This window comes from Lithobates pipiens, unplaced genomic scaffold (genome assembly GCF_037356315.1).
Source record: "Lithobates pipiens isolate NorthernLeopardFrog02 unplaced genomic scaffold, aLitPip1_a1.2 Scaffold_157, whole genome shotgun sequence".
In the NCBI taxonomy this organism is placed as follows: domain Eukaryota; kingdom Metazoa; phylum Chordata; class Amphibia; order Anura; family Ranidae; genus Lithobates; species Lithobates pipiens.
Window position 1 is genome coordinate 2371476 of NW_027507746.1, and position 14976 is coordinate 2386451.

At 46.3% G+C, this 14976-nt stretch overlaps 1 protein-coding gene across 4 annotated transcripts in view; it reads right to left on the reverse strand.

Annotated features, from left to right (window-relative positions):
- LOC143981460 (NACHT, LRR and PYD domains-containing protein 3-like) overlaps window positions 1-14976 on the reverse strand; it is a 165410-nt gene that overhangs the window by 12173 nt on the left and 138261 nt on the right. Inside the window, exon 7 of one of the 4 annotated variants that reach the window (XM_077479338.1) lies at window positions 1356-1634. The exons of 2 other annotated variants lie outside the window; for them this stretch is intronic. In XM_077479338.1, coding sequence (XP_077335464.1) covers window positions 1433-1634 — 202 coding nt within the window. In that variant the 3' untranslated portion in view covers window positions 1356-1432. Of the gene's footprint in view, window positions 1-1355; window positions 1635-14976 lie in introns of those variants that run through there. One more of the 4 variants, XM_077479339.1, reaches the window with a different exon arrangement.

Here is a 14976-nt window from a genome sequence, read left to right on the forward strand (position 1 = left end):
CACCTCCATCATCTCACCTCCATCATCTCACCCCCATCATCTCACCCCCATCATCTCACCTCATCTCCATCCAATGTTGTCTACATTTTACTATTCACATTCTAAGACTTAGTATGTGTGTTACCTCCAATATAACAGATATTGCCGTCTATCCACAGAGAAGCCGGCATTCCGGAGGACCTCACAACGTCGTCTCACTTCTGACTCCGACATCATGTCATCACCATCATCTCATCACCATCATCTCATCCCCGTCATCTCATCTCCGTCATCTCACCTCCGTCATCTCACCCCCGTCATCTCACCCCCGTCATCTCACCCCCGTCATCTCACCCCCGTCATCTCACCTTCGTAATCTCAGGCCGCGTACACACGGGCGGACTGTTCGTCCAACTTTGTCCGCTGAACAGTGTTTGGGCGGACAGTCCGCTCGTGTGTGGGCTTTCAGCGGACAGTTTCAGCGGACAGTTGGACGGACAAGGTTTTTCGGAAATTCCGTAAAACTGTCCGCTGAAACCTTGTTTCAGCGAACAGTCCGCTCGTGTGTAGGCTTGTTCGTCAAACAAAGTTGTGTGCATGCTCAGAAAGGATTTTCACGCCGAAAGCTATAATGCAGTGTATAGGACGTCGTATTTTTCGTCCCGTCGTACGTGCCGTTCACGTCATCGCGCACGGTTTCAGCAAACTGTTCGTCCGTTGTGTGTGGCCATGTCCGTCCATGCTAAGTTTGAGCGGACTGTTTGCCGAAACTGTTGGATGGACAAAGTTGGGCGAACAGTCCGCGCGTGTGTACGCGGCCTCACCCCCGTCATCTCACCCCCATCATCTCACCTCCATCATCTCACCCCCATCATCTCACCCCCATCATCTCACCCCCATCATCTCACCCCTATCATCTCACCTCATCTCCATCCAATGTTGTCTACATTTTACTATTCACATTCTAAGACTTAGTATGTGTGTTACCTCCAATATAACAGATATTGCCGTCTATCCACAGAGAAGCCGGCATTCCGGAGGACCTCACAACGTCGTCTCACTTCTGACTCCGACATCATGTCATCACCATCATGTCATCACCATCATCTCATCCCCATCATCTCATCTCCGTCATCTCACCTCCGTCATCTCACCCCCGTCATCTCACCCCCGTCATCTCACCCCCGTCATCTCACCTCCGTCATCTCACCCCCGTCATCTCACCCCCGTCATCTCACCCCCGTCATCTCACCTTCGTCATCTCACCCCCGTCATCTCACCTCCATCATCTCACCTCCATCATCTCACCCCCATCATCTCACCCCCATCATCTCACCTCCATCATCTCACCTCCATCATCTCACCCCCATCATCTCACCCCCATCATCTCACCTCATCTCCATCCAATGTTGTCTACATTTTACTATTCACATTCTAAGACTTAGTATGTGTGTTACCTCCAATATAACAGATATTGCCGTCTATCCACAGAGAAGCCGGCATTCCGGAGGACCTCACAACGTCGTCTCACTTCTGACTCCGACATCTTCTCATCATCATCCAATGTTATAGACAGATCGGTCAGAGTTCGGTTTGTGGAGATAACGGAGCAAAGATCATCACAGCTCCATAATGTCCCTTTACATTTATAGACACTGGAGGGAGAATTAGGAAAGAGGTGAAATGTTCTTCCAGGGAGGGGCAGAAGTAGACACATCCAATGAATAATCAGTGGGCGGGGTCTTAGAGAATGAAATGTTGGGACATTTGGATGGAATATTGGTGGGACCTCCCCTGTGAAATGGAGGTAAGTTGTCACCCACCTGAAAACTCTTAGTGTGGAGTTACACTGTTGTGGGTACATTGTAGTGACGTGGTAACGCACACATTGGAGGTGTGAATGGCTCCATATAGATTCCCTTTCACACTAAACTGCGGCACATCGATGGGAACCGACCACATAGGAAATAATGGGATTTCTACTTCACATGCGTCTCTGTGCAGCAAAATCCATGAGGATCACTAAACACACTGACAAGTGATGATAATATGTCAGTAGATCAACCAATCATTGGACAGTCGGCCCTCGGGTGGAGCCAGGTGATGTCATTTTCTGCCTGGACCTGAAACAGGAAGTGGTGCTGGTGAGTGATATTATCTATTGCCCAATTGGTTGCTGGATATGTTGACATATTATTGGTTGTCAGTGCATTTATTGTAAATAAAGAGACAATTGTTTTGAAGGACGTACTTCACTATTGGTGGTATTTTTATTTTATTTGGAGTTCTATATCCAGCCAATCAGGAGGGACCAGATCACTTAAAGGGATCCCAAACTTGTGAAAGCTGATCTTGTGGGAAGTCCCCTGGGCCCATTGAGCCCCCCAGAGGGGGGACAAGCACATGACACCTATATTGTATATGGGGCCAATACCTGAGGGGGCATTTCATCAGCACGGAGGTGGAGGACTCTGAACACACTTCATTTTGTAGTGACACACTGGAGGGGGTGCCATCATTGAGGAAGATTGATCACAGATATATGGACTTTCCTCTTATATATCCAACTAGATACATTCATTTTACAGCACTGGAGTTGTGGTATCAATTACTTGTAACTAGTTATTGTTTTATTACATTCATCATTTCCATTAGTAATGTATTAGTTTTTAATATGTATTCACAGCACTGGGGTTGTGGTATCACCAGCCAATCACAGCACTGGGGTTGTGGTATCACCAGCCAATCACTGCACTGGGGTTGTGGTATCACCAGCCAATCACAGCACTGGGGTTGTGGTATCACCAGCCAATCACAGCACTGGGGTTGTGGTATCACCAGCCAATCACAGCACTGGGGTTGTGGTATCATCAGCCAATCACAGCATTGGGGTTGTGGTATCACCAGCCAATCACTGCACTGGGGTTGTGGTATCACCAGCCAATCACAGCACTGGGGTTGTGGTATCACCAGCCAATCACAGCACTGGGGTTGTGGTATCACCAGCCAATCACAGCACTGGGGTTGTGGTATCATCAGCCAATCACAGCATTGGGGTTATGGTATTACCAGCCAATCACAGCACTGGGGTTGTGGTATCACCAGCAGATCACAGCACTGGGGTTGTGGTATCACCAGCCAATCACAGCCCTGGGGTTGTGGTATCACCAGACAATCACAGCACTGGGGTTGTGGTATCACCAGCCAATCACAGCACTGGGGTTGTGGTATCACCAGCCAATCACTGCACTGGGGTTGTGGTATCACCAGCCAATCACAGCACTGGGGTTGTGGTATCACCAGCCAATCACAGCACTGGGGTTGTGGTATCATCAGCCAATCACAGCATTGGGGTTATGGTATCACCAGCCAATCATAGCACTGGGGTTGTGGTATCACCAGCCAATCACAGCACTGGTACTTTGGTATCTCTTAGGCCCCTTTCACACGGGACGGATCAGTAATGAGCTGCCCCGTGATGATCCGCTTGCTCAGTAGGGATCGCTCCGTTGTCCCCGCTGAGCAGGCGGTGGACAGGGCGGTCACACTGTGCAGGGACTGCCCTGTCAGCTCTCCGCTCTCCTCTATGGGGATTGGATGAGGACGGACCGTCTGTCCGTGTTCATCCGATCCGCTCTGCAGACGGATAGAAAATAGGATTTTCCTCCGTCTGCAGAATCAAACAATTGCGGGGCAATTTTTATTGAGTCAATTTCATGGGGAAATGTGATGGGGCAATTTTGATGGGGGGAATTTGATTTGGCAGTATAATGGGGCAATTTTGATGGGGGCAATAGGATGGGGCAGTTTTGATGGGAGCAGTACAATGGGGCAATTTAGATGGTGGCAGTATAATGGGGTAGTTTTGATGGTGGCAATAGGAGGGGGCAGTTTTGATGGGGCAATATGATGGGACAATTTTGATAGGGGCAATTTTATGGAGCAATAGGGTGAGGCAGTTTTGATGAGGCAATTTTGGTGGTGGCAGTATAATGGGGCAATTTTGATGGGGACAATAGGGTGGCACAATTTTTATGGGGGCAATTTGATGGGACAGTTTTGATGGGGGTAGTATAATGGGGCAATTGTGATGGGGCAATTGTGATGGGGCAATTGTGATGGGGCAATTTTGGTGGGGACAGTTTTGACTGGGCAATAGGATGTGTCAATTTTGATGGTGGCAGTATGATGGGACAGTTTTGATGGGGGCATTAGGATGGGGCAATTTTGATAGTGACAGTATGATGGGGCAGTTTTGATGGGGCAATATGATGAGGTAGTTTTGATGGGGCAATTTTGATGGGGACAATTTGATGGTGGTGGTATAATGGGGCAATTTTGATGGGGCAATTTCATGGGGAAATTTGATAGGGCAGTTTTGATGGGGCATTTTTGATGGGACAATTTTGATGGTGGCAGTATTATGGGGCAATTAAGATTGGGACAACAGGATGGTGCAGTTTTGATGGATGGTGGCAGTATGATGGGGAAATTTTGATGGGGCAGTATAATGGGGAAATTTTGATGGGGCAATAGGATGAGGAAGTTTTGATGGGGCAATTTTGATTGTGGCAATTTTGGTGGTGCCAGTATGATGGGGCAATACGATGGGGCAGTTTTGATTGTGGCTGTATGATGGGGCAATATTATGGGGTAATTTTGATGGTGGCAGTATGATGGGGCAGTTTTGATGGGGGTAATTTTGATGGGGCAATATGATGGGGCAGTTTTGATGGGGGTAATTTTGATGGGGCAATATGTTGGGGCAATTTTATAAAGGCAATATGATGGGGCAATTTTGATGGTGACAGTATGATGGGGCAATTTTGATGGTGGCATAATAATGGGGGAATTTTGATGGGACAATTTTGATGGTGGCAGCATTATGGGGCAATTTTAAAGGGGCAATAGGATGGGGCAGTTTTCATGGGGTAATGTGAGGCAATTTGGATGGGGGCAGTATAATGGGACAATATTGATGGGGCAGTTTTGATGAGGAAATTTTGATGGCGCCAGTATAAAGGGGCAATTTTGATAGGGGCAATATGATGGGGCAATTTTGATAGGGGCATTTTTGGTGGGGGGAATACGATGGGGCATTTTTGATGGGGGTAATATGATGGGGCAATTTTTATGGGGCAATAGGATGGGGCAATTTTGGTGGTGGCAGTATCATGGGGCAGCATCTGGAAAAGGTAATAACTTTTTTAAACAATGCTAAATGTAAATGATATCCCTCTTTCTGTGTAGATGTTATATATACACACACACATCTGCACATAAACAAGGGATATCATTTACAATTATCATCTTTTATGAAGTAATTTCCTTTTGCAGGAGATTTTTGTATTTCTAGATTTATAATCTTTGTAAATGTAGATAAACTTCCTGCTTCCTGGAGGGGGAGGGGAGGTTTCCATAGCTAAGGGGTGGGAACTTCCTCTAACACTGCTGTTGCTATGGAAACCTGACCTACAACCTATTACACGGCTCGTGCTGCTCTGAGCATGTGCGAGATCTGGAGGTGCATGCTGGGTAACCATGGAATACAGGAAGAGATACAGTCTGGCTTCAGATGCCCACACATGAGATGGCGGTGGCCTGCTGGGACTTCCAGAAGTAAGAAATCAATGCTGCAAAAATAGAAAGCGGCCCTTGGATTACAGCGTAACCTTTACTAGAATACATGAATCATGAGGATTATAGGGGGAGATTTATCTACAAAGTCACATTTCTCCGGAGCACCACTTTATATATACAAGTGCGATAAAAGCCCCCCTTAGGGGTATTTATTTTGCTTTTAACAAGTTTTTGGATGTGGCACTACTGAGAGGAAATCCTCACCGACTCCATTTCTACAATTACCGGGATAAAGTTGTTAGTTTTCTGTATAAAGTGTATTAATAGCAATTCATTATTGTGCAGCACATTGTTCCAGCACTGAGGTTGTGGTAGTAGCAGACATATATTCTATGTAGTATTTGCTTTGTATTATCATTTTTGTTGTGTAATTATTATTTGGAAGTATCAGGATCAGGTGGTTAGGTGGTTTGTTACATAGTTACACAGCCGTATAGTAACACTGGGGTTGTGGTAACACTTACCTCTGTCTGCAGGTAGGTTGTCTGTCTGTGTAATATAGAGCAGAGCTACACTAGTTTGTTATTTAGTATATAAAATATGTAGAAAGATAAAGAATGAGAGAAAATACAACAAAGACAAAAGGACAGACACATTCAGTGCTTGTCTGGTGTGATCAGACCCCATAGAACCATTCTGGGGGTTCTCCTGGATTCTATCCTCACTACACATACAATGTTATATGTACATGTACCCCAACATGTCTACAATCAGGGGCAATTATTTCCATCTCTCTGCAACTAATATTTTATTTTCTATGAGAGATAAAATAGATTCCTCTGATCTCTGATATAAATCAATGTCTGGCAGACAGTTCGGGGTCTTCTCCCTGTATCGGCCTCGTCCCCTGCTGGGCTTGTAGATGAAATGACTAGGACTTCTCTTTGAGGCTCAGTGAGGTGACAATTTTATATCTACAAGGATGGGGGATTTTATTGGCATCTAGGGGTCGCTTCTGGTCTAGAGACTCGCTCTGTCCTTCCAGATTCTAATTGAGGACCATCTGTCTATGATTGGTCACTGAATGAAGAGAATACGGAGTCCTGTGCGTCTTCTGGTCTGTTTCAGCTCCGAATTCTGCCCAAAATTCAGACAGAAATCGGACCTGAAATGGTGAATGGAGACGCACCGGACCCCCTGCTGTGACCCGCTGTGACCTCCAGTGTGACCCCAGCCAAAGTCTGATCTCTGATAGTCAGTGGAGGGGGAGGGGATGAAAGCCAATAATAGAGAGTGACCTGAAGGACTATGATGGAAACTCCCAGTGTAACCGGCCAAAGTCACACCACATTCATACAACCTGCAGAGACAAATCCAGACACATGATATTATATTATAAGATGAATATGAGGAATTATTCCCATTTAGTGAAAAGTAACATAACATCAGTAGAGCGGAATATCAGGATATACAGAATGTTATACAGAGGAAAGATCTTGTTATTAGGGAAGCTGATAAAGGTGAAGCTGTTGTAGTACTTATGTCTACACAGTATAAAGAGGGGGCGCTGTGACAGCTCAGTCACCCCCTTATGTACCCGGTTATTAAGCAGGACCTCACACAGTGTCTCAAAGGGGCTTCTGAAATTGATAGATAAAGGAAAGGATCTGGGGGGTTTATGAAATAAAACAGCAGAATTTCTGATGGTGTATACCCCAGTGACCCCAATATTCCATCACCTTCCTAAAGTCCACCAATCAGAAGTTTCCATTGAAGGTCACCGGATTGTGGCAGGAATAGGATCCCTTATAGAGAATGTAGAGGGGGAGGGGTGGATATACATTTCCAGCCTTTAGTGCTGAGACTTCTGGGATATATTAGAGATACAAGTACTATATTGGTGGATATTCCACATTTACAATGGGATTCTACATTCACATGGGGGACACTTCACATTAAAGCACTTTATTCTTCCATCCCCCATTCTTTAGTGTCTCCACCAATCAGATATCATCTCCATAGATATAGATCATATACTAGGATGTTACAGGAATTATTACAGAGAATGGAAAGGATGAAGGTTTTTTACCTTAACCACTTCAGCCCTGGAAGGTTTTACCCCCTTAATGACCAGATCACTTTTTACAATTTGGCACTGTGCTGCTTTATCTGGTAATTGTGCGGTCATGCAATGCTGTACACAAACAACATTTGTGTCCTTTTTTCCTACAAATAGAGATTTATTTTGGTGGTGTTTTATCAGCTCTGGGAATTACATTTTTTGCAATATAAATGAAAAAAAGACAAAGAAAATTGAAAAAAATATACATTCCAACTTTTTGTTATAAGAAAAATTCAATAAACTCAATTTTAGTCAATGTTGGAAAGTAAAGTAGATCACCTCCAGTCATATATCTGCCAAAATATGCTGATAGTATCACACTGACACTGAATGAGATAACAACTGATGCAGTGTCAGTGTGATACTATCAGCATAGAGACATAGTTGGTCAGGTTGAAAAAAGACACATGTCCATCCAGTTCAACTACAAAAAAATAATTATAATAATATCATACAATCCCATATACCCAATTCTATACCCACAGTTGATCCAGAGTAAGGCAAAAAACCCCAGCAGGGCATGATCCAATTTGCTAAAGCAGGGGAAAAAATTCCTTCCTGATCCCCCGGGAGGCAATCGGATTTTCCCTGGATCAACTTTATCTATAAATGTTAGTACCCCGTTATATTATGTACACTTAGGAAATAATCCAGGCCCTTCTTAAAGCAATCCACTGAGCTGGCCAAAACCACCTCTGCAGGGAGTCTATTCCACATTTTCACAGCTCTTACTGTGAAGAACCCTTTCCGTATTTGGAGATGAAATCTCTTTTCCTCTAGACGTAAAGAGTGTGTCAGGAAAGGTTCCCTCCGCTGGTAATATCAATCATTTGGCATGCAGTACTGTGATCCAGCAGCAGGTGTCTCCTGCTGGAATTATGTAATCTTTGGTCCGCAGTACTGGTGTCCATCAGCGGAGGGATCCTGGCAGTGTGAAGCAGGTATTGCCTTCTACAGTCAGGCGTCACATGACTGGCAGCAGCCATTATAAATACCCGGCAGGTGCACACACACCTCGCCTTGGTATTGTTCCTTGTGCCCTGACCTGCTGCTGGTGATCCTGATTCTGAACCTATTCCTGTGCCCTGAACCTGTGACCCGTGGTTCTGATCCTGTTTCCCTGTCCTGGTCCCTACCCTGTCCCACCTGTTACCATTATCCCTGTCCTGCAGTCTGATCCGTCCATCCTCTCCCTGTCCTGTGTTCCTTACCCCATTTGCTGATCTCCCCATGTATGACCTTGGCCTGGCTTGTGACTCTGATTCTGGACTGCCCTTGTTTATTTGCTGATCCTCTGTGTATGACCCTGGCCTGCCTACCGTTTACGGTCCTTGCATTTCCCATTTATTGTACATATCTGTTTGTTGTTGTTTGGGGGTCTTTGTTGGTTGGTTTATTGCACTGTGTGGTTGTATTTATATTATTCACTTTCTTTAATAAATCATATTTCACTTATACACGTTTGGGTTTCCTCTGTTGCAGTCCACACAGTTCTGGTCTTATCTGATACATGACAGAATACCAAGGCCATCCCTGACCAGAAGTGGCTACACAGAGGAACCATCTTGGTTCAGGTTACTTACTGAAATGAATTTAGAAGTGATTCGTTATTATGCTTTGTTGGCGTCTGAGAGTGGTGACTATCTCCGCCAGACACTGAAAGAATGGACCAGTGATCAGCTGTTGGAAACCATTCGTTTAGCTCACTCCTGGGTTGATCAGGGCTGTATGTTGTTTGGGGATGTTCAGCCGTTAATTCAAATCTGCACAGAGCTGGCCCTGCCCTGCATCCCAGGGGGCCAGGATGATTTTTCTCCCCCTTTCAGTATTAATCAAGTCACATCACTGGTACGGCTTCTGGAAGATGATTCCCCTTACTTTTTTGAGCATTACACAGCCTGTTCCCAACAGATGATAATAGAATGTGTTGATTCCGTACAATCCCTTGTTAGACAGGCAGTATGTAACCCGCAGTTTGTACAACCACAACTTTTAGCATGGTCTGGTATTTTGCAATCAGCCACAGCCAGCCCACAACAAACCATCTCTGCTTCCAGCCAGACGCCTTGCAGCCTGATGTCCCGGCCTTCCAGCCTGACGTCTTGCAGCCTGATGTCCCGGCCTTCCAGCCTGACATCTTGCAGCCTGATGTCCCGGCCTTCCAGTCTGACGTCCTGCAGTCTGATGTCCCGGCCTTCCAGTCTGATGTCTTGCAGTCTGATGTCCCGGCCTTTCAGTCTGATGCTTTCCAGTCTGATGCCCTGGCCTTCCAGTCTGATGCCCCGGCCTTCCAGTCTGATGCCCCAGCCTTCCAGTCTGATGCCTTCCAGTCTGATGTCCCGACCTTCCAGTCTGATGCCTTCCAGCCTGATGTCCCGGCCTTCCAGCCTGACGCCTTGCAGCCTGATGTCCCGGCCTTCCAGCCTGACGTCTTGCAGCCTGATGTCCCGGCCTTCCAGTCTGATGTCTTGCAGTCTGATGTCCCGGCCTTCCAGTCTGATGTCTTGCAGTCTGATGTCCCGGCCTTCCAGTCTGATGTCTTGCAGTCTGATGTCCCGGCCTTCCAGTCTGACGTCCTGCAGCCTGATGTCCCGGCCTTCCAGTCTGACGTCTTACAGTCTGATGTCCCGGCTTTTCAGTCTGACGTCTTGCAGTCTGATGTCCCGGCCTTTCAGTCTGATGCTTTCCAGTCTGATGCCCCGGCCTTCCAGTCTGATGCCCCGGCCTTTCAGTCTGATGCTTTCCAGTCTGATGCCCCGGCCTTCCAGTCTGATGCCCTGGCCTTCCAGTCTGATGCCTTCCAGTCTGATGTCCCGGCCTTCCAGTCTGATTCCTTCCAGTCTGATGCCTTCCAGTCTGATGCCCCAGCCTTCCAGTCTGATGCCTTCCAGTCTGATGCCCCAGCCTTGCAGCCCGATTCCTTCCAGTCTGATGTCCCGGCCTTGCAGTCCAACGCCTTCCAGTCTGATGTCCCGGCCTTGCAGTCCGACGCCTTCCAGTCTGATGTCCCGGCCTTGCAGTCCGACGCCTTCCAGTCTGATGTCCCGGCCTTGCAGTCCGATGCCTTCCAGTCTGATGTGCCTGCTGTCCAGCCTGATGTGCCTGACGTCCCAGTGCCTGCCTTCCAGCCTGACGTCCCAGTGCCTGCCTTCCAGCCTGACGTCCCAGTGCCTGCCTTCCAGCCTGACGTCCCAGTGCCTGCCTTCCAGCCTGACGTGCTGCTGCCCGCCTTCCAGCCTGACGTGCCGCAGCCCGCCTTCCAGGCTGACGTGCCGCTGCCCGCCTTCCAGCCCGTTGTGCCAGCTTCCCGGTCTGATGTGCTTCTGTCTGCTGCCCTGCTTGAAGTGCCCGTTACCCAACCTGATGTGACTTTGCTCATAGCCCAGCTTGACGCAATGGACTTTCCCCAGCAACTGCTAGTTGGAGCGTCCGGAGGTCGCTCCTTTGAGGGGGGGTACTGTCAGGAAAGGTTCCCTCCACTGGTAATATCAATCATTTGGCATGCAGTACTGTGATCCAGCAGCAGCTGTCTCCTGCTGGAATTATGTAATCTTTGGTCCGCAGTACTGGTGTCCACCAGCGGAGGGATCCTGGCAGTGTGGAGCAGGTATTGCCTTCTACAGTCAGGCGTCACATGACTGACAGCAGCCATTATAAATACCCGGCAGGTGCACACACACCTCGCCTTGGTATTGTTCCTTGTGCCCTGACCTGCTGCTGGTGATCCTGATTCTGAACCTATTCCTGTGCCCTGAACCTGTGACCCGTGGTTCTGATCCTGTTTCCCTGTCCTGGTCCCTACCCTGTCCCACCTGTTACCATTATCCCTGTCCTGCAGTCTGATCCGTCCATCCTCTCCCTGTCCTGTGTTCCTTACCCCATTTGCTGATCTCCCCGTGTATGACCTTGGCCTGGCTTGTGACTCTGATTCTGGACTGCCCTTGTTTATTTGCTGATCCTCTGTGTATGACCCTGGCCTGCCTACCGTTTACGGTCCTTGCATTTCCCATTTATTGTACATATCTGTTTGTTGTTGTTTGGGGGTCTTTGTTGGTTGGTTTATTGCACTGTGTGGTTGTATTTATATTATTCACTTTCTTTAATAAATCATATTTCACTTATACATGTTTGGGTTTCCTCTGTTGCAGTCCACACAGTTCTGGTCTTATCTGATATGTGACAGAGTGCCCCCTTGTTCTCTTTGTTGAATGTAAAGTGAATAACTCAACACCAAGTTCCCTATATGGACCCCTTATATATTTGTACATGTTGATCATATCCCCCTTAATCTCCTCTTCTCAAGAGTGAATAAATTCAGTTCCTCTAGTCTTTCCTCATAGCTGAGTTGCTCCATGCCTCATCAGTTTGGTTGTCCTTCTCTGCACTTTCTCCAGTTCCCTGATATCCTTTTTGAGAACTGGTGCCCAAAACTGATCAGCATATTCCAGATGAGGTCTTACTAATGAATTGAACAGGGGCAAAATGATATCTCTCTCTCTGGAGTCCATACCTCTCTTAATACAGGAAAGGACTTTGCTTGCTTTGGAAACCACAGCTTGGCATTGCATGCTATTATTGAGCCTATGATTTACCAAAACCCCCAGATCCTTCTCCACTATGGATTCCCCCAGTTGTACTCCCCCTAGCATGTATGATGCATATTCTTAGCCCCCAAGTGCATAACTTTACATTTCTCAACATTAAACCTCATCTGCCACATAGTCGCCCAATTAGACAGAGCATTGAGGTCGGCTTGTAAATTGGAGACATCCTGTAAGGACGTTATTCCACTGCATAGCTCAGTGTCATCTGCAAAGACGGAAATGTTACTTTTGATCCCAGACCCAATATCACTTATAAAGATATTAAAAAGTAAGGGTCCCAACACTGACCCTTGGGGTACACCACTGATAACCTTAGACCATTCAGAGTAAGAATCATTAACCATGACTCTCTGAATTCTGTCTTTTAGCCAGTTTTCTATCCATTTACAAGCTGATATTTCCAAACCTGTAGACTTTACCTTACACATGAGCCGTGTGTGCGGAACTGTATCCAACGCTTTTGCAAAACCCAAGTATACCACGTCCACCACCACCCCTTCTGTCCGAGTATACCACGTCCACCGCCAACCCTCTGTCCAACTATACCCCGTCCACCGCCACTGCTCTGTCCAAGGTTTTACTTACCTCTTCGTAAAAAGAAATCAGGTTTGTCTGACAACTTCTGTCTTTCATGAATCCATGCTGTCTGTTGCTTAAAATATTTTTTTCCTGCAAGAACTCGTCTATGTGGTCTTTTATTAATCTCTCCAGTATCTTCCCAACTATAGAAGTTAAGCTAACAGGTCTATAGTTACTTGGTAAAGACTTTGTTCCCTTTTTAAATATAGGCACCACATTGGCCTTGCACCAATCCAGTGGTACTATTCCTGTCATTAATGAGTCCCTAAAAATTAGATACAATGGCTTTGAAATTACAGAGCTCAATTCTTTTAGTATCCGTGGGTGGATGTCATCAGGTCCAGGTGCTTTATCCACCTTTATTCTGTCCAAATATTTCTGTACCATATCACTTTTGAGCCATTGTGGATTTGGGGCTGTGTCGCTACCACCCCCATTATGGACATGAGCTCCCCCATGCTCCTTTGTATACACAGAGCTGAAGAAAGTATTTAATAAGTTAGCCTTCTCTTTGTCCCCAGTCACCCACTCCAGATTATTTTGTAAAGGGGCTACATGCTCAGACTTGACCTTTTTACTATTAATATATTTGAAGAATTTTTGGGGGTTTGTCCTACTATCTTTGGCAGATATATGACTGGAGGCGATCTACTTTACTTTCCAACATACGGGATACCAGCTGAAAGGCAGCCAGGTGATTTACAGATGGATACTGCAGTGGATGCCGACACCATGATTCTTGGGTGACTGTGGTGCTGATATACATCTTAAAGCGGAGGCCTTCCGCTCATTGGAACCCCCCCTCTGGTGCCACAATTGGCACCTTTCAGGGTGGAGGGGGGTGCAGGTACCTGTACAGTACAGGTATCTGCACCCACTTCCGGCGTAGATTCTGCAGAAGGTATGCCCCTTTCCCCAGAATCTACGCCCCTTTCCGAAAGTCCCCCGCTGCCTGCTGGGAAACACACGGATCCCAGAGACAGCGGGGACTATCCTTTTTGTGCAGCGCGACTCGCGCAAGCGCAGTAGGGAACCGGAAAATGAAGCTGAAAGGCTCCACTTCCTGATTCCCATACCCAAGATGGCGGCGGCAGCACCCGTGAGACGATCGAGAGATCGGCTTCGGGTGCCAACATCGCGGGCGTGCTGGGCGGGTAAGTGTCACTATTTTAAAAGTCAGCAGCTGCAGTATTTGTAGCTGCTGGCTTTAAAAAAAAAAAAAATGCGGACTCCCGGCGGACTCCCGCTTTAACACTCGCTGACCAGCATCTGACTTGAGTTTCCTTTTGAAATAGCAGCTGATAATCTTATCTGTTTATTCACATCAGAGACTAGTAATGTCATTCTGCCTTGCTACTTTGTCTGCCTAAATAAACAAAAGAGATAACTTGTTGGCAGTTGTTGAAACATTATAAGTCTGCCAGCCGCTTTGGAATGTGCATTGGAATTGTGGTGAAGTGATTAAATAGAAGGCTGTTACAATTAAATGCCACGGATTGGACGGGATTTCCTACTGTGCATTGGCTTTTTCTATCGTTACACTATTGTACATTGTTTAACCTTTCCAGCACCAAGGGATGGAGACATGTGACTATCATAGCAATATTATTAGCACTAACTACAGATAGGATTTGTCTGAATTGAACACATAATTTTTCAGCTATCTACCTCATCCCCTCTCTCCCTTCCCCCACTCAATATTGATTTAGTTCATTGATTAACCGTTTAGTTATTGAAAGAAATAGGGAATTTTGTCCCTGTAATATTCATTAGGTAATCTAATACGTGGGTTGCAATGGACTAAAGCAATTTGTCCGGACCTGAGTAGTGTTTTGTGTTTTATGTATGTCCTGTTTGTCTTATCGTCTGTGGGTACACAATTAATTATATTAGATTGAGAACCATTACTTTTATGAACTGCACACGTTTTTTTCTATTTTTGATACTTTAATAAAATTGGTTGTTATTCAAACTGGAATCAATTCATTTAGATCTATTTATTGTTGCCATTAGGGATGAGCTGTTTGCCCGTTCCGCGAATTCCGAACGTTATGGGCCGTTCACGCCAAATTCCTGTTGCGCTCACGGCCACAATGCACTGCAATGGCGCAG